General features: G+C 39.1%; 2 protein-coding genes across 5 annotated transcripts; one reads left to right on the top strand and one right to left on the bottom strand.

The window, feature by feature from the left end:
- The first annotated feature begins 2,261 nt into the window (after positions 1-2,261).
- On the top strand, positions 2,262-14,468 carry LOC103697057 (protein NLP3-like). 4 transcript variants are annotated; one of them, XM_039128563.3, is made up of 6 exons: positions 2,262-2,698; positions 4,798-4,839; positions 9,379-9,941; positions 11,661-11,708; positions 11,797-12,757; positions 13,168-14,468. In XM_039128563.3, the coding sequence occupies exons 1-6, from the start codon at positions 2,425-2,427 to the stop codon at positions 14,190-14,192; spliced, it is 2,913 nt and encodes a 970-aa protein (XP_038984491.2). In that variant the 5' UTR covers positions 2,262-2,424; the 3' UTR covers positions 14,193-14,468. The 4 variants fall into 4 exon arrangements, with proteins under 4 accessions (XP_038984491.2, XP_008777047.3, XP_088565693.2 ...); XM_088709567.2 differs by lacking the exons at positions 2,262-2,698; positions 4,798-4,839 and adding exons at positions 2,705-3,364; positions 3,467-3,617; XM_039128564.3 differs by lacking the exon at positions 2,262-2,698 and adding an exon at positions 2,705-4,682.
- Positions 14,469-16,339: 1,871 nt separating this feature from the next.
- LOC103697055 (LOB domain-containing protein 24-like) lies at positions 16,340-17,351 on the bottom strand. Its single transcript, XM_089926554.1, has 2 exons — positions 17,092-17,351; positions 16,340-16,881 (listed from the first exon to the last, which is right to left on the bottom strand). Exons 1-2 carry the CDS (start codon positions 17,269-17,271, stop codon positions 16,540-16,542), a joined length of 522 nt encoding a protein of 173 aa, XP_089782680.1. The 5' UTR covers positions 17,272-17,351; the 3' UTR covers positions 16,340-16,539.
- Positions 17,352-18,830: the final 1,479 nt, after the last annotated feature.

The following is an 18,830-nucleotide window of genomic DNA, read 5'->3' as shown; positions in this document are numbered from 1 at the left end:
TGATTTAATCTGAGCCATGGACCGAGGTTCAAGGTTAAGACCACCTTGGCTCCACAGATGTAATCAATTGTCACTAAGTGAAGGTTCAAACCGAAAGGTACCTACACCTATTACATAATATAAGATATCCAGCATTTTGTTTTGATTTTAAAATTATTTAAAAATTAATTTTTGTGGAGGATTGATGGAAAAATTAATGCACGGGGCCCACTGGGATTTACGCCCGCGTGCGCCTGAGCACTCCCTCGCTGACACCAACGGGTGCCAGCATCGCGAAATTTAATTCCGCTGTCGCATTTGGATTTGGAAACGGCCGGGCGCTAAAGGAAGAATTAAATGCGTACGCTGCCGAATCTCGGGCCGCGTGCGTGTTTGAAAAATAAAACGTTCGTTGGGCGTTTTTGGTATTGAGCCAACACCCGCGTGCGCACGTTGCAAACGTTCCGCGTGAAGGACGCGGACGCGTCTGCGGAATGCGGGGACGCGTCCGCAAAATTACCATATTTCCCCTGTAAAAACTCCTATATAAATCCCTTGATTTCATCTCTTTTCTAATACAAAAAATTTGAGAAAAATAGTGGAAAAATTCTGAAAAAATTCTTCTTCCTCTTAGCCACTTCCGAATTTTGTTTTTACATTTTCATTCAGTTTATTTAGTTCTTTTCATTCCGCTCTTTGCTGGATCTGCAAGTCCGATCGGGTTCGCTTTGACTTCTTCCAAGACGTGCCGAAGAAGAAGTTGTAGGGTCGTCATATCTCCGAGAAGGATTGCCGGGAGACCCGTATGTAGGGGCAAATACTTCTTTGGGACAGCGTCTACGCGCTTCGACCTGTCTTCAATCAGGCTACTTTCTTCTACTTTTATTTTTAATTTAATATTAGTAGATTTGTAGGATTTGAAATTTTATGATATAAATTTATTAAATGCATATATTTATTTTGTGCTAGATTAGATTTATTTTGCATTGAAATAAAATTATTTGGATGCCGAATAATATGCATGTATATTATTCCCTTTAAGATTTTTCCATTAATTGAATTAATAGATTTATTTTTTATTTATATGATATATTGCTAACAAACACAACCACCACTACAGTCATAATAATCACCACCATCACCGTTGCCATGATTATGGTGATGGTGGTGGAAAGTGGGTCGAAGTGGAAATTGGGAATGGAGATGTTGGAGAGGTATGGGATGGTAGTGTGTCCCCAACATTGTTTGAAGGATCTCAAGGGCGAGGAGAGGTGCAACGATGAGGCCGATCTTAGAGGTAAAGTTGGGAGAGGTTTCAGCTTTTGGGCTGTAAGTCCATGACAAATGGTATTAGAGTCGGATCTACTATACGTCACAATATTTATTAATTACATGAGTCCCTTACTAAGGGATACTAGGGTCGAAGAGAACCCAATAGGGTTGAGTAGAACCCAGGCCATGGGTAGGCCTCTTCTCTTTCAAGTAGGAGCCAACTATGAAGATGACGTTATAAGATTGGAAGGGGAAGATCATCATAGTCTCATATTAACAAATAAAAATGGTGTTACATGGGTTTATTAGCCTGGATTGGTCTTCCTTCGAACGACCTAGGCTTTTGAGTTATAAGTCAGTGATTAAGAGGTGCAATGTTTTTGGTGATGGTGTTGGCAGTGGTGACAAAGTGATGATAGATGGAGAGACCTTGTTGGATGTAGGGAGGGAAGCCATTAGTAGGGTTGGGTCGAGGCAACGATGGAGTGGAGGCAGGGGATGGGTGAGGCATGGGCGGCATTGGTGAGGAAGAGGAAGGGGGAGACAAGGACATGCGGATGGAGAAGGTGAGAGGGCCCCTCGCACTTTTCTTATTGGCTGGCAAGTCCCAGGATCATGCCACATGGACCATCCACGTCATTTCAAAGCGGTCGATTTGGTCATCATGCTTCATCACCGCCATGTTCTGCAGCTCCGAGTAGGTGAAGAGGGCGAAGGAGCCGGACCTGATTTGAAACTTTCGGAATGTTATGCATTTCAGGGGGGTATTTTAAAAATTTTGAAGATTTTAGATGCGCATGTGAGTCTTTGATTGAAGTCCAATACAGATTGAGAAAGTAAATTTATGGGCTAGTTTGGAATTTTTTAAAATAAAAAGGGGTAAGTATAACTGAATTTTTTTCTTTATAAACAAAAACAGATTTAAAAACTCCAACTGGCTCGGGACGCGGTTACATCGTCAGCAAGCAACGGCACCCAACAGCCAAACCCCGCAATGATCTCATCCGACGGCGCCGCGCTCCCAATCGACTTCATTTTTTTGTCTCCATTATCTTATTCTGTGCCTCTCTCCGGTACCACTAGTTGAAAGTGCGCCCAAGCTCGGCAGCTCCCAGATGGAATCACCGCCATTCATCCTGCCGCCTCTTGCCCGCCTCCGCTCACCCTCCTTCCATGTCGGAAACCGGCGACTGGAAGCCACCGGACGCCGACTCGGCCGCCCTCGGCCGGGAGCTCATGGACTTCGATCTCGACATCGACTGCTCTCCCTGGTCCTTCGACCCCTGCTTCTCCGTCTCCATCCCTCCCTCCTCCTTCCTCTCCTCCTCCCCTCTCCCTACCCTCCCTCAGCTCTCCTTCCCTCCTCCCCCTTCTCCTCTCTGGATCTTTGAGGACAGAGCCGCCGAGATGTCGAGTTCCCTCGCGGACTGCACCCGATTGTTCAACGGTGATTCTTGATTGACTTTTTTTTTAGCCGGGTTCTCTCGTTTTTTTGCTGGATTTTCCCCACATTTATTTGAGATCCACCGGTCGTGCTGCTTGTCTGTTTGGTTTGTTTTGATAATTTCTCTTTCTATAAGTTCTTTTGTGCAATGTTTGGTCAATGGATTCCGTGCTATTTTCGCTGCTGATCTACACAATCGGTTCGTTTCATTCCGTCTGTGATTATATTGGATTGCAAAGTTCTTGTTTTTGTTTCTTGAGACTCCACTGCTATGAAAAATCGTTGCAATTGAGAAATTTGTTAAGCCAGTTTGCTTCTGTTGCGATTAGTTTTATCGTTTTTGAGTTGATGAATTCTATTAGGCACTCGTAATATTTGCTGTTGTTCAAAGATGAAATGGTTGGTTGTAGTCCTGTGTAATCCAAGATTTTCTCTTGGTTGTTGTATTTATTAATGATTAAATGTTTTATTTTATCACAATCCTTTGGTGGTACGATTGGTTTGTGTGTGGGGTTTGTTCTCACAAGGTTGTGAGTTCGAGTCCTTCTTTTCGCGGTTTTTGTGTCACCCTTTCTTCCCGCAATTTTTAATGCGTCCACGCGAAGGATCACGACCGCGAGAATGCATCCACGCGAAGAGTCGCGCCCCACAGGCATAAGTTTCGTAGAGGTCTATAAATAGACGACTTCTACAGATTAGAATTTGAATTTTTTAGACAAAAAACAAAGGATTCCTAATTTCTTTTCTTTCTCTACTCTCTCTTCCTACCAGTTAAAATATTTCTTTCAAAATTGTTTAACGGGCTTGCTGCATATTGATTCTGGGTTCGAAGCCTTCTTTGATCCGTGCAAATCATCGAGGCAGAAGGCGGCGAAATCTACTTCAAGAAAAGTGACCAACATACCATGCCTCAGCATCTCGGGTTCCATTTTTCTACTTTTTTTTTTAATTTTTGTTTTAGCCTATTACTGCCTATTATTTATTGAAGTAGAATAGTTTAGTTTTATTTCTGCTTCAAATTTATTATCAACAATCTTGAAGTAGATTTTCCCTACGTATAATAGGCTAGTAATTAGAGTTACCCTAATGGCCAATGCAAGTGACCCGGTTCCTTCTGAAAAGTTTAATGGAACTAATTTTAAGCATTGGAGAGAGAAAATAGAAATCTTCTTAACCACGCTTGGATTATTTTCCATAATTTTTGACTCTCCTCCAAATGAGGATGAGAATGAACCGGCTAGGACTTGTAATTTAGAGGAATTTAAGAAGAAAAACTACTTGTTTAGGGGTAGGATTTTGTCCTATCTTTCTGATCCCCTTTTTGATGTCTATTGCACTCTGAAAACCTCTAAGGAGATTTGGGATGATTTTAATAAAAAAAATGGTATCCAAGATGCCGGAATGGACAAGTATACTGCTAGTCAATTCCTGTCTTATAAGATGGTAGACACCAAGCCCATAGTTGACCAAGCTCATGAGCTAACAGTGATTTATCATGAATTAGGCTTAAGGGGAATGGGTATAACTGAGAGCCTTCAAGTTGCTTGTACCATTGACAAGCTTCCACCTTCTTGGAAAGATTTTGGGTTGTCCCTAAAACATAAGACCGAGGAAATGAGCATGAAAACCCTACTATCTGCCATTAGGATCCAAGAGCAACATTTTGAGAAAGACAATGAGCAAATCATGAACCCTGACTAACTAACATGAACTTTGTAGAACGCCAGAATAAAACCTATAGGTTCAAAAACTCCAAATTTGAAAAGGGTGGAACTAAGAACAAAGAAAAATCCATGAAGCCAAAACACCAGATCAATAAGAATGATCGGAGGCCATTTTGCTACAATTGTGGAAAATCCGGTCATATGGCACGAGTATGCCGGATGAAGAAGAAGTATCAGAACTATGAACATGCACCTCCTCAACCTGCCAATTCACAAACCAACATGGTGTTATCCAGTACTGGTCCTACTAGTACTGATGATCGGTATGTAACTTTAAGTCCAAAGTTAAATTTGGCAATTCATTCTACCGATTGGTTAGTGGATACAGGTGCGAATGTTCATATGTGTACTGATCGTATCCTTTTTACTGTTTATCAGATCCGGAGCGGCTTAACAGTGACTATGGGGAATTCTACCTCGGTACGAGTACTTGGAACTGGGAAAGTACTTCTAAGACTTACATTTGGGAATGTGCTTCCTCTATTTAATGTGTACCATGTGCCCGAAGGAAGGAGGAATCTGATCAGTGGATCTCTTCTGATAAGGAGTGGCTATTCTTTGTTATTTCAATCTAAGAAAGTGATTATAACAAAGAATGGAACATTTGTAGGCAAAGGCTATGAGTGTGATGGCTTATATGTAATTAATAAAATGAATGATGTACCTTTGGATATTCCTTCTTATAGCAATAATAAAGTTATTCTTTCAGTATGTTCTTCATTTCTTTGGCATGCTAGATTAGGACATGTGAATAATAATACTATTAAAAGAATGATTAGTTCTGGTTTATTGCCTAATGTTTCATTAGATGAAAAAGAAAAGTGTCTAATTTGTGTTCAGTCTAAGCAACCTAGAAAACCATTTAAAATGGTAAATAGAATTTCCACCTTATTAGAATTAATTCATTTAGATGTATGTGAACTAAATGGAACTTTGACTAAAGGGGGAAGAAGGTATTTCATAACCTTCGTAGATGATTATTCTAAGTATTGTTAAGTTTATTTGATGAAAACTAAAGATGAAGTAATTGAGATATTTAAGTCTTATAAATCTTTAGTAGAAAATCAACTTGACAAGAGAATAAAGATTCTCAGGTTAGATAGAGGAGGAGAATACACCTCTAATGACTTGAATGAATTTTGTAGAGTTAATGAAATTCTACATGAAGTAACACCTCCCTATTCACCTCAGTCTAATGGAGCGGCTGAAAGAAAAAATAGGACTTTGCAAGATATGGTAAGATCTTTGCTTGCCAACTCAGGTTTACCTGAGGTTTGGTGGGGGGAAGCAATGCTTACTGGATGTTTCCTGCTTAATAGGGTTCCATTTAAAGGTTCTAATGAATCTCCTTATGAATTTTGGAAAGGAAGAAAACCTAACCTAAACTCCCTAAAAGTTTGGGGTTGTTTGGCTAAGGTTAATATTCCTTTAATTAAGAAAAGAAAATTAGGACCTAATACTTTTGATGCTATATTTCTTGGTTATTCTCTTAATAGTGTTACTTATAGATTCTTAGTCATTAGTTCTGACATTAATGGCATAGAACACTATAATTGAATCTAAAGATGCTTCTTTCTTTGAAGATATTTTTCTTTTTAAGAATAAAATAGAAAAGCATATAATAGATAGATCTAATAATGAATCTTGTAATTCACTTTCTAATGAAAATGAAAATGAACTTATTGATGTTAATGAACTTGGTAGAAGCAAAAGAATTAGAAAAAAAGAAAGATTTTAGATCTGATTTCTATACCTTTATGGTTGAAGATGATCCTAAAACATATAAAGATGCTATGAACTCATTAGATTCTATATTTTGGAAGGAAGCTATTAATAGTGAAATGAATTCACTTATGACTAATGAAACATGGTTTTTAACTGATTTACCACCTGGTAGTAAGGCTATAGGTTGTAAATGGATCTTTAAGAAGAAATTAAGACCTGATGGTTCAATTGTAAAATATAAAGCAAGATTAGTTGCTAAGGGCTTTACTCAGAAAGAAGGTATTGACTACTTTGATACGTATTCTCTTGTGACTAGGATAACCACTATCCGTACTTTAATTGCACTGGCTTCAATCCATAATTTGATAATCCATCAGATGGATGTCAAGACTGCCTTCCTCAATGGTAATTTAGAGGAAGAGATTTATATGGATCAGCCAGAGGGATATGTGGCTCAGGGACAGGAAAGAAAAGTTTGTAGGTTAGTCAAATCCCTTTATGGTTTAAAACAAGCTCCTAAGCAATGGTATAGAAAATTTGATGAAATAATTGTTTCTTATGGCTTTAAAGTAAATGAATCCGATAAATGCTTATATTCTAAGTTAGAAAATGATTCATGTGTTATCTTGTGTTTATATGTTGATGATATCTTAATATTTGGTACTGATATGAATATTGTAACTGATATCAAGAATTTTTTATCTAATAATTTTGATATGAAAGATTTAGGTCAGGCAGAGGTAATGCTTGGTAATAGGATTACCAGAATACCTAATGGTATAATCTTTGATCAATCACAATATATTGAGAAAATTTTGAAGAAATTTGATAAGTACAACTGTAAACCAGTGAGTACACCTTATGAGTATGGTTTGAATTTGAAGTGCAACAAAGGTGATCCAGTGGCCCAAGAAAAATATGCTCAGATTATTGGGACACTGATGTATATTGCAAATACAAGTAGACCTGACATTTCCTATGCTATAGGAAAGCTCAGTAGGTTTAATAGTTGCCCTAGTCTTAGTCACTGGAAAGCACTGGACAGATTACTTAGATTCTTGAGAGGTACCATGTCCTATGGTTTACATTACTCAAGATTTTTCGCTGTACTTGAAGGATACAGTGATGCTAGTTGGATCACTGATTCAGTGAACCGAAAAGGAACTAGTGGATACATATTCATGTTGGGTGGTGCAGCTGTTGCTTGGAGATCATCCAAACAAACTGTGATCACCAGATCCACTATGGAGGCTGAGATTGTAGCCTTAGATTCTGCATCTCAAGAAACAGAATGGTTTAAGAATCTTATGTCAGAAATTTCTATTATGGAAAAGCCTATGCCTGCTATCTCTTTGTTATGTGACAATGAAGCTGCAATTAATACTTGTAGAAATACTGAATATAACAAGAGAAACAGAAGACACATTAGTATGAGACATAAGACAATTAGATACCTAATTAAAAATGGTATCGTGACTTTGGAATTTGTTAGATCTGAAGGTAACCTAGCAGATCCTTTGACTAAAGGACTAGCTAGAAGCAAAGTTATAGAAACATCAAAGGGGATGGGACTGAAATCAATAAGGAATCATTGACAATGGCAACCCAACCTATTCTGACTGGAGATCCCAAGACGAAAGGTTCAACGGGAAAAACAAGTTGTTTAATGATTAGTTAGCACTATTATTAAAATGACTTTATGTCATTTGGTCTCTCCCTATGATGCGAGTGCTAAATACAGCAGAGGTATACGGAAGAGTTTAAAACTCTGAATGAGTCCGAGTCTATGACAAGGTGCTGTGCTGCGAGCACCCTTAGAGGATTCACCTATGTGAGTGTGACTGTGTGGCCGCAGTCTATGGGGATAAGGGTTTAACCCCTAGAGCGCTCATGAAACTAAGATATTGGTGCATGAGGCCGAAAAGCACCACCTATGATGAACCCAGTATTTGCATTTGTCATAGGTGAAGTATATGAAAATCTGAACCAAAGGATTTGGTTCAAAGCTTTTTAGCTATCACTATTCCTTTCAGATGAAAGTATACTTTCACTAGGTAAAGGTTCAAAGCCGCAAGCTACTTTTATTGAAGTCGTGACATGAAAAGCCCGGTATGACTATTTTTTATAAAATTTTGAAAATATTTTAATCAGGTGGGGGATTGTTGTATTTATTAATGATTAAATGTTTTATTTTATCACAATCCTTTGGTGGTACGATTGGTTTGTGTGTGGGGTTTGTTCTCACAAGGTTGTGAGTTCGAGTCCTTCTTCCCGCGGTTTTTGTGTCACCCTTTTTTCCCGCAATTTTTAATCAATCGCATGAAGCATTTGCTGCTTTTACGACCGTGCAAGCTTTGCACTAACGTAAAAGCAAGTGCTTTTACGACCGTGCAAAAGGGGGGGCGTGTTCTTGAGGGACGCGAACTCGCGTCCACGCGAAGGATTGCGACCGCGAGAACGCGTCCACGCTAAGGATCGCGACCGCGAGAACGCGTCCACACGAAGAGTCGCGCCCCACAAGCATAAGTTCCGTAGAGGTCTATAAATAGACGACCTCTACAGATTAGAATTTGAATTTTTTAGAAAAAAAACAAAGGATTTCTAATTCCTTTTCTTTCTCTACTCTCTCTTCCTACCAGTTAAAATATTTCTTTCAAAATTGTTTAACGGGCTTGCTGCATATTGATTCTGGGTTCGAAGCCTTCTTTGATCCGTGCAAATCATTGAGGCAGAAGGAACGAGAGGTTGTTGTATCTCAGGAGTAGAACGCTATCCAAGCCTAGTGCACTGTAAGGCGGCGAAATCTACTTCAAGAAAAGTGACCAACATACCACGCCTCAGCATCTCGGGTTCAATTTTTCTACTTTTTTTTTAATTTTTGTTTTAGCCTATTACTGCCTATTATTTATTGAAGTAGAATAGTTTAGTTTTATTTCTGCTTCAAATTTATTATCAACATTGGTTTCGCCGGCAATTATGAAATTTACACATCCAGTTGGTTTCCGTAAGCATTTTGTTCCTCTGGCAGTTGCTGTTTGCTTATAAGAATATTATAACATCTGCCTTTAATGTGCTCTTTGACTAGAGATTCTTCATGTTCATTGTTATTTTGTCTAGAACAGTATGGAAGCAGTGTTTTGCACTTGATGTGATTTTATTGATTATTATCCAATTTTGCTTTCAAATCTTATATGATCATCCATAAGAAAAGCGGCCTTGCTCTTTGATTCTCAGCTAATGTTGACGTGAGATACGGGAAGGTTAATGCGAACAATAGCCAAGCAAGGCAGCTTCCAATGCCAGCAGTGGAGGGGAATGCTGATGATTCCTGTGTGATAAAGGAGAGGATGACTCAGGCACTTAGGTACTTCAAGGAATCGACGGATCAGCATGTACTGGTTCAGGTCTGGGCACCCATGAAGAAGGGAGATCGATGTTTTCTCACAACATCGGGGCAACCCTTTGTTCTTGGTCCTCAAAGCACCAGGCTACTTCAGTACAGAACAGTTTCTCTGATGTACATATTTTCAGTTGATGAAGATGGTGAAGGATATTTGGGGCTCCCAGGTCGGGTTTTCAGGCATAGACAGCCGGAGTGGACACCCAATGTGCAGTATTATAGCAGCAAGGAGTATCCACGCCTTACCCATGCCCTCCATTACAATGTTCAAGGGACCTTGGCCTTGCCGGTTTTTGACCCTTCTGGCCAGTCTTGTATTGGTGTGATTGAGCTTATAATGACTTCACAGAAGATCAACTATGCTCGTGAGGTTGACAAAGTCTGCAAAGCTCTCCAGGTTAGTATTTTTTTTAACCCCTGCCTAATTTTCACTGCGTCGATGTCATGAGTTTATGCTGAAATTATGCAAGGACAGTTTTCCTGTAATGGTTTATTTGGTTGACTACTAGGACATCCATTATGTATGAGCATAAAATATCACTGCTTCATCACTATAAAAATAGAAGATAATTATGTATGAGCATAAAGAATCTTGTTTGTGATATGCTATTTGTTTTAGGTGTTGAGAACATATAAACTATTCTTGAAGCTATCCATTAGAACTGCATTGGTGAACATGCAAGCAAACACCAGCTTAGCACTTCAGCTGACCATGTTGCATTATAGCATGAAATAGAGTATCATGTGTCCAAATTGTCATAAGAAAAATAGGAATTCAGGGTGCTTTGGGTATGTAAAAGTAAGGCAGCCTGGGGCAACATGCAGGAACCTGCTGGTTTGTCTCACAAGTAGGTATTTGGGGTTGTAATGTTAGTTGTCCTAATAAAAAGCTGTCTTGGTTCTATTATGGTGAAAATCTTGGTATTCCATCCTGGACATAACAAGGACCCATCCTAGGAGATCCAGAAGCCATGCCTTAAGGAGTTGATTCGGTGTTTTCTTACCGATCCCTATATAAATGTGAAAGGGATGACATGATTTTATACATTGGTTACAAGGGCTTGCTGAGCTTCCTTTTGGCTGTCATGTTATCCCATTTTTGACTTTGGGAAGAAAAGGCAGGACTGCCTATGTTTGTCTCCCATAATCATTGATAAAGTATAACTAGGTTTTACATGTTACTTATGGCACTCTTTTCATATTTATAGCTGAGAAGACAAAAATGCTCAGATTTCAGCTTCATGGAGTCTAAACAAAATTTGTACTTCTGCTTAGGGGTGGCAATTTTTACCCGGATCAGCCTGAAAGAAATGAGTTTGGGATCTTCAGTGAAAGTTTTTAATATTCAAGTCAGGTTTGGGTTATAGAAAACCAACTTGGGTTGGGTTTGGTTTTGGCCTCCATGCTAGATGGGTCACCATGGCTGGACAAGATCTTAATGGTGGGCCATTGGCTAGTCAAGCCTGGATTGGATGATTAGGAAAGCTGTACAGTTAATGCTGAAGAAAAGGAACAGAAGATATTGAAGAGAAATATGATGTCTGGTCAAAGTATGCCATATTGTGCCGAACCAAATGGTACGAGACGTACTGTACCATACTGGTTCGGTGCTAGTATGCGGTACGAGGGGTGTACCAATACTCGGTATGGTGTACCGACATAGTAACTGGGTGGCACCGGTATGGAGCCCGCTACCAAGATGGCATACCTTGTGTCTAGGTTTTATCATGTTTTCCTTTTCTACTAGAATTTTTCCTCGCTCTTTATCACTTTATTTTGACTTTTCATGTTTATCTTTTAACATATACAATCAACAAGCGTAAGACTAATTGGATCTGCAGATAGCGTATAGATCTTTATGATATAAGTGGGTTGGACACAGTTTTATTCTTTTCAATCTGATTAGGATTGGGTTGTTATGGGTTTATTCTTTTTTAACCAGGTTCGACCCATTGACATGCCTACTCTTTGTTTCCTTTTTCTTCTATCAAGTTTAGTTCCATAAAAAATATTCTGCATTCTGTTTATTTAGGCAGCATTGCTCACACTGACTTGTTATGTTGCTCTGGTTGATTCCACTGAACTCTGTGAACAACACATTCTCATCATCCTGCAGGCAGTAAATCTGAGAAGTTCTGAAATCTTGGACCATCCAAATATTCAAGTGAGTCAGTATTCCGTTGCTAGTTTTAGTTAAATATCATTTCTTTTTTATTCATAAATTCATGAATATGATATTATGTCAAAATTAGATTTCTAATGAAGGACGCCAGTCAGCTCTTGCTGAAATTCTGGAAGTACTGACGGTTGTTTGTGAAGCACACAAACTGCCTCTAGCTCAGGCCTGGGTTCCATGCAAGTGTCGTACTATTCTAGCACATGGAGGTGGTTTGAAAAAAATTTGTTCAAGCTTTGATGGAAGTTGCATGGGACAAGTTTGCATGTCAACAACTGACGTTGCATTTTATGTTATTGATGCTCACATGTGGGGTTTTAGGGAAGCTTGTGTGGAACATCATTTACAAATCGGGCAAGGAGTGGCTGGCAGGGCATTTGCATTACGGAGGCCATGTTTTGCAGAAGATGTTACCAAGTTCTCTAAGAGTGAGTACCCCCTTGTACACTATGCACGGATGTTTGGATTGGTTGGCTGTCTTGCCATATGCCTACAAAGTACTCATTCGGGAGATGATGATTACGTATTGGAATTCTTCCTTCCACATGACTGCAAGAACCTAATTGAGCAACAGGCTTTATTGGACTCTATTTCAGCCTTGATGAAACAATGTTTTCGCAGCTTGAAAGTTGTTAGCGAATTAGAACTCCAAGAAGGAATATCTTTTGAAATTATCAGCATGTTTGCAAATGAGAATCATGGATTTGAACCTGATCATATCTGTAGTCAAATTTGTGATGCTCATCTTCATACATCCCCTGAAACTTACATCCTGGAGGGCCACGATGATTCACAGAATGAGGGAAATGTAACTTCTGACTCTCATGTGCTACATTTGCCTACACATGCAAATGCTGAAAAGGCCAGTAACATACATTTTGACTCAGGTGGTGGTGGGGCATCTACTGCTCGATTGAGCAACAAAAACAATGGAGCTCCAGAAAAGAGGAGGGGCAAAGCGGAGAAATCAATCAGTTTAGAAGTTCTCCAACAATACTTCTCCGGGAGTCTGAAAGATGCTGCAAAGAGTCTTGGAGGTAAGATCACTTGCTTAAACTGATGCCTGCAATCTTGCTTTTGTGTTCATACTTTTTTTTGTGCATGCAGGCAGTATATATGGATTTGTAGTAGCTGAAATAATTTGATTCTAGAAAAGGATTGTTAGAATGATCTATCCACTGTCATTTCTTGAATATCCTGATAAAATCTTCCCTCTGCTAACTGTTCTTCATACGTGCCATTACCGCCGCCGCCGCCGCTGTCGCTACCACCAGCACCTTTGAAAACTCGTACTCTTTCCGTTTTATCTTTCCTATTTAGTTATAAAGTTGCGTCCATCTGTAACCATTGGTTTTCTGGGTCACGTTGTAGTGCTCTTTCATTGCATCTTCCCTGTTTAATTATAAAGTTGTATCCATCTGTAACCGTGGGTTTTCTGGGTTCACAGTTTGTCCTACTACAATGAAGCGCGTCTGCCGGCAGCATGGGATTTCCAGATGGCCATCTCGCAAGATCAATAAGGTTAACCGCTCTCTTTCCAAACTGAAACGAGTGATCGAGTCAGTCCAAGGTGCAGAAGGGACATTTAATTTGACTTCTCTTGCATGCCCGCTTCCAGTTGCCGTTGGTTCCATATCTTGGCCAGTTAATTTGGATGCATCTAAAGAAAGCACGGATGCGGTGAAAGATAATGTTTCATCGCCACATAGAACACCAGAAAAAAACAATCAGCATGACAAACTTTTGGTTCAACAAGAACTTGGTCACAATGTTACCAGTCCAAAGCCGGAGGCTGGTAAAGATTCTCCTTGTTCAAAAACAAAACGTTCCTCAGAAGGGAGCATGGTGACCCCTGCTCCCCAGGGTTCATGTCATAAAAGTCCAGTAAATGAAACCTCTGTGGATAATGTATCTCCTCCCCCCAACTTGAAACAAGGAATAGTTGGTGATTCTTTGGAATTCACATTACAAGATACTGGTGGTCGAAGCCTGCCTCCTGTATGTCTGATGCCTGGTGTCAATGTGGCAAAGCCTCAACCACCGCTTGCTGGGATGATGATTGAAGATTCAGGAAGCTCAAAAGATTTGAAAAACCTCTGCAGTAATGCAGGGGAGGGTTGTCAAGATGAACATGCAATGGCTGCTAATCCATTAAATCCCATGGCCATGCAAGAAACGAAGACTGTTACTATCAAGGCAAGTCACAAAGAAGATATAATTAGATTTCGATTGCCATGCACTGCTGGCATCGTGGCATTGAAGGATGAAGTGGCAAAGAGGCTGAAACTTGAAGTGGGCACATTTGATATCAAGTATCTGGATGATGATCATGAGTGGGTCATGCTGGCTTGCAACGTAGACTTGGAAGAGTGCATAGAGATGTCAAGATTATCAGGTTCGCCGGTGATCAGGCTGGCAGTTCATGACATTGTGGCACACCTAGGAAGTTCTTATGGGAGTTCAGGAGATTGAGCAACAGAGCTCTGTTCGAGTGTACATTTTTGTTCTGTGAAGCATCTCAAGTTGCATTAATTTTTAAGGATTAGGTACATGCAATTTTAGTTTGATTAGCTAGTGAATTTTTCTAATGACTGCTTGTCTCGTATCATTCTGGGATGAAGATAATTTTTGATTCTCACGCAAACTGTCATTGTGTATAGATTATATTCATCTCCCAAAACAGCTAGGCTTAGGAACTGATTTTGTGCAAGACAGGTTTTACTGGAACGGGGATCTATTTTCATCAAACTTATTTTTTAAGTTTATGGGAAAGAAAAACAACTTAGAGCTTGTTGGACTGAAACTTCTATTGGATTCGTGGATTGAGCTAGTACAACGAGGAAAATTATAAAATTACAGGCTGGGCTAGATTTATATTCATAAATATTTAGAAATAGTTTTGAAGTATGCTAGCCCGAATCCTATAGAAAGAAAATATCAGCAGATTTTTTTTTTTTTTTGTGCTTATAGAATTTGCACTGGCCTATTCTAAAGCTATTCTTAATTTTACTGGTTATATTATTGGCCCAGTCTACGAATTCAATAGAATCTTCGACCTAATTATCAAAAGAGTTCCTTAAACAATCATTTGAGGTGTTTGTAATGCTTTGCCCCCCCCCCCCCCCCCAAAGATCAATTTTAATGCAATCAAATGAGGAATAAAAGGCCAATGAAAATAATTTGAGGGGGAGTGTAAGAAAATATAAAATATATAAATAAATTTACCTCATCCTATTAGCTTAAGCTTTTAGGATAAGTGGTGATTTCAACTTGGTATCAGAGCAGAGGTCCTGAGTTCGAAACCTGTCTCCACACTCTTTAACCCCATTATTAAAAAAATTTCACATGTTGTGCTCGCCCATTAAAGGAAAGTCCGACACATGTAGGACAAGTGGTGATTTCAACTATGTAAGATAAACTGAATAAGGAAAGAGCCTAAGAGTTTAAATATTTGCCTTTTTTTCATCCCACTCTGTTTGTATTGAATTTGTGTTTATAAAGTTATACATGAAACCGAACTCAGAAAGATCAGGAGTTTGTTCCAACTATCTAACTATCTAACATATATTTCAAACTCTAACGTTTCTTACAAAACTAACAAAGTTTCAAAAAAACTTCAATCATGCGAGGCTTCAGTGGAGACAAACGTGGAATTCCTCAGACTTGGTCAGCTTCTCCAGAATGTACTCTAACAGTTTTTACTGTGCAAAGAAATTTTATGAACAAGCTATAGATCATACAAGCTATAGAAATTTTATGTGATGGCTTGCTTAGTATTTATATGAGCAGTTTTCTTCGAATTCAGGAGGGGTTTTTATGGATATTTTTATGTGAAATGGATCATCTACTTTTACGTGAAATAGATCATCTTTTCAGTGCTGCTGGGGTGATATGTTGTGTCTGCAAATTGGATGGCCCATTTGGTGGCAAGCTTTATAACCACCAATTCTATGCAAGGCAATGATGAATAGAGTGGAATAGGGAGCCTAATGACATGAGCCTTTGCACCGTCATTTCCACCTAAGTCCACATCTTGCACAAAGATGGAACTCTTGGTCATTCTCACATGTTTGTTCTTTTTTTAAATTATCTTCTCATAGATAGACTACAACTTAATGGCTTGCCGTTGACAAGGGGTCAATTAGACAATGCTTCTGTTTTATTTTTTTTTTGAGTAAATTATAAAAATTCTCTTGAGACTTGAATTTATTACACTTATTTACACTAGTTTCTACAATCTACACTTATACATAGTTAGATTAACAACATTAATGAAACCATTTATCATATATAAAAAATTGAAATTATTCTTGGATGGAGAGGAGAATACATGCATTTTTTGGTGTATTTGGATGGCTGTTATGTCATTTAAGATTATTTTAATTATTTTTAAATTTTTTTTAATGTGGTATGTGAGTTTTATTTAAGATTAACTATTTGACTAAAGTTATGTTAAATTATGAATTAAAATATTAGATAGGATAAGTATAGATTTTTTAAACCATCTAATGCAAGCCTAATTTATGTAGAAAATTTATTGGAATTTATTCTATATTTTTCAACAAGCAAGTGCATTTCTGATGCTATTTTTTTAAAAAAGTCAAAAAAGATCAACGGTCTCCGTAGCCAACTTAATTTGAAATTAGCAGTGGACATGACTCGTCTCACGGTTCTGGGGTGGCAAAGTTACCCGTGGAGGAGAAGAAACCAGAATATTGCATTGTTTCTCGAAATACATCTGAACGTTCCTCAGATTTGCAGAAATCTAACAAAATTCTCCTCTCACATCGCTAGCTATCTAAGAACATATCCGCAGTCTTTAGATCATCTGATAATAATCCCCTGGATTTTCTCTGACAGAATGGCCGTGAATGATGTTAGCATCCGACGACATCGCACTGGCATCAACCACCAAATCGTTGGCATGATAGAATTGACTGCCGTGGGAAGTGTCCGTTAGAACCCTCAATAGCTGATCTCTTCGCTCTCGTTCATCAAGGAGTTGCTCTCGGGTTGCTCTGAGTCGCCCTTCAAGATCTTCCACGGACTTCTGCAAGTAAAAGATGGCACCCGTACATCCATAGACAGGGTGTTTAAGCCTAGCTTGGGCTTCGTACACCATGCTCTTCACAGCATCTTCCCTTCTGCTTTCCTCCAGCATCTGTTCACAATATTCAATCTTATCAGAAGCCTGAGTTGTTGGTTATAGTATATAAATGTTTATCCTTACAGAGAAAGTGCACTTGCTGGCTAGATCTTATTTAATAACAAAACAGAGAGAGAGAGAGAGAGAGAGAGAAATCCGACTTTCCTCATCGATCAAAGTTCCAGAATTCATGGCTGCAATTGATAGGTACAGAAACGCACTCACCTGAAGCATTTTGCTCACATTGCTAGCTCCAAAGACCTTGTGCACGACCCCGAATTTCTCAGGCTCGTCGGCAGGGAAGTACGGCGAGAGCATGCAGTCCCGACTGCATTTCCGGTGAAGTATCCGGCAGGCCGCGCAGGGGATATCCGTCTTTGCGATCGCCCGCAAATGTGGATCCATGCAGAAGGGAGAGGGATTAGAATCTCTACGAGGTGATGCAGGAATATTGTGTGTTTAAAGATTATATAAGCAACATGACAGGAGAAAGACAAGTCTTTGGTCATCAGATGTTGATGGGTAGCACATTTTTCTTGTAGCTCCAAATTCCAGAGGTGGAGATGTGAGGGAATCCGATGGGGCAGCCACTCGAAGACAGAGCTTGGTCTGTGGTGGACCCTGTACATGGTAAGGTACACTCCGCCAATCCCCCAAGAAGAGTTAGCGTTGGGAATTTTTTCACAGCTCGCCTAAGCTCGCCTAACCTACAGATTAGGCAACAAATTTGGCTTTAATGACTAGGATCAAGAAATCCATGGGAAACTAGCTTGCTCTGCTTTGCTGGATGCTGGTTGTCTCTCTGGAGTGGCATGCTACTGTCGTCCTCTCAAGTCTCAATTAATCTACTTATATATGAGTAATTTGGATTTATATAGTATTTTTTGATCTAAGGTGCATGATACAGCCACCAAGAGACTTGGCCGGCAGAACTCTTTCATTGTTAGGTTCTGGTCTGCCTCAACTACGTACATTGTAGCCTTAATCTATTTGTATGTTGTTATCCGCCCATAAAAAAAATTATTTAGTGCGTGATTCTTGAATTCTAAATGGTAGAGAATCGGAAATCTCCATGCACTGCCATGGTAATGCTTCTAAAAACTGGAAGCATGGAAGAAGTTTCTACTTGGGACCAGTTCAATATTGTTTAGGTGTTGTCATTGGTAGTTTGCGTATATATATATATAAAGGGAAAAGTCGTCATTCTGGCATTAGATTAGATTTCCTTGGCAACTCCTGGCACGATTGTTCTCTGGAGGTAAGAATAATCTACTCTTTGGATTGCCATTGGAGGGATATTGGAATGGATCCAAGCGCGTGGAAATAGTAAGAGGACTATTGGGGTCATCTGATAGAATATTGGTCATCCAGACACAGCCATCTACTTAGATTTTTCTACAGTTTTGTTTGGTGTTGTTTTTCCTTAAAGCATGCAGGTGGGTCGAGTCAATAGGATCCATCGATTTGGTTCAGCAATTTGATCCAATGGAATCCACTTAGGGAAATAGAGTTGCAATTTGACTGCTCTTTTTATAGAATTGAACCTAACCCCGCGTATGAAGATAGAATTGCAAATTGGACTTTTTTTAACTCCTTTCGTAGAATTGAAGATGGTCTGCATCAAACTACGGCCCGCAACTCGGATTTATGACCGGGAAATAGTTTGCAGTAGCTGCACTCATACCTGTTTGGCTTTTGCAGGCTAGCTTAAACTTTCTTTTAGAATCATATATGAGATGGCTAGCAATAACTTTCTAAATGCTAACTTTATCTTTCTTTTCCTCAATTATGTATATAGGAATATGTATATCAGAAATTGCTGGCTTACACATATGCAAATACAAGGTTTTTTATTAAGTAGCAAAATTTTTAGATAAAGAAAATCTAAAAGAAAGAAAATCTACATTATATATGACGATAAAAATTAAAGACAAAAATTTGTGTTTTTTTTTCTATTCTTTTCC

The sequence above is a fragment of the Phoenix dactylifera genome, chromosome 1 (genome assembly GCF_051530095.1).
Source record: "Phoenix dactylifera cultivar Ajwa chromosome 1, Ajwa_hap1_PhDact_Kaust_v1.1, whole genome shotgun sequence".
In the NCBI taxonomy this organism is placed as follows: Eukaryota; Viridiplantae; Streptophyta; class Magnoliopsida; order Arecales; family Arecaceae; genus Phoenix; species Phoenix dactylifera.
The sequence above is the reverse complement of the archived record's forward strand: the minus strand, read 5'-3'. Positions and strand labels throughout refer to the sequence as shown.

What these genes read in the sequence shown, in the direction of transcription:
- LOC103697057 (XM_039128563.3), top strand. Translation starts at nt 2,425, where the DNA reads ATGTCGGAAACCGGCGACTGGAAGCCACCGGACGCCGACTCGGCCGCC. An exon ending in CTGCACCCGATTGTTCAACG is followed by an intron (nt 2,699 to 4,797) that starts GTGATTCTTGAT and finishes ACTGTTTATCAG; the next exon opens with ATCCGGAGCGGCTTAACAGT. An exon ending in AAGTCTGCAAAGCTCTCCAG is followed by an intron (nt 9,942 to 11,660) that starts GTTAGTATTTTT and finishes ATCATCCTGCAG; the next exon opens with GCAGTAAATCTGAGAAGTTC.
- LOC103697055 (XM_089926554.1), bottom strand. Translation starts at nt 17,271, where the DNA reads ATGGATCCACATTTGCGGGCGATCGCAAAGACGGATATCCCCTGCGCG. An exon ending in ATGTGAGCAAAATGCTTCAG is followed by an intron (nt 16,882 to 17,091) that starts GTGAGTGCGTTT and finishes TATTGTGAACAG; the next exon opens with ATGCTGGAGGAAAGCAGAAG.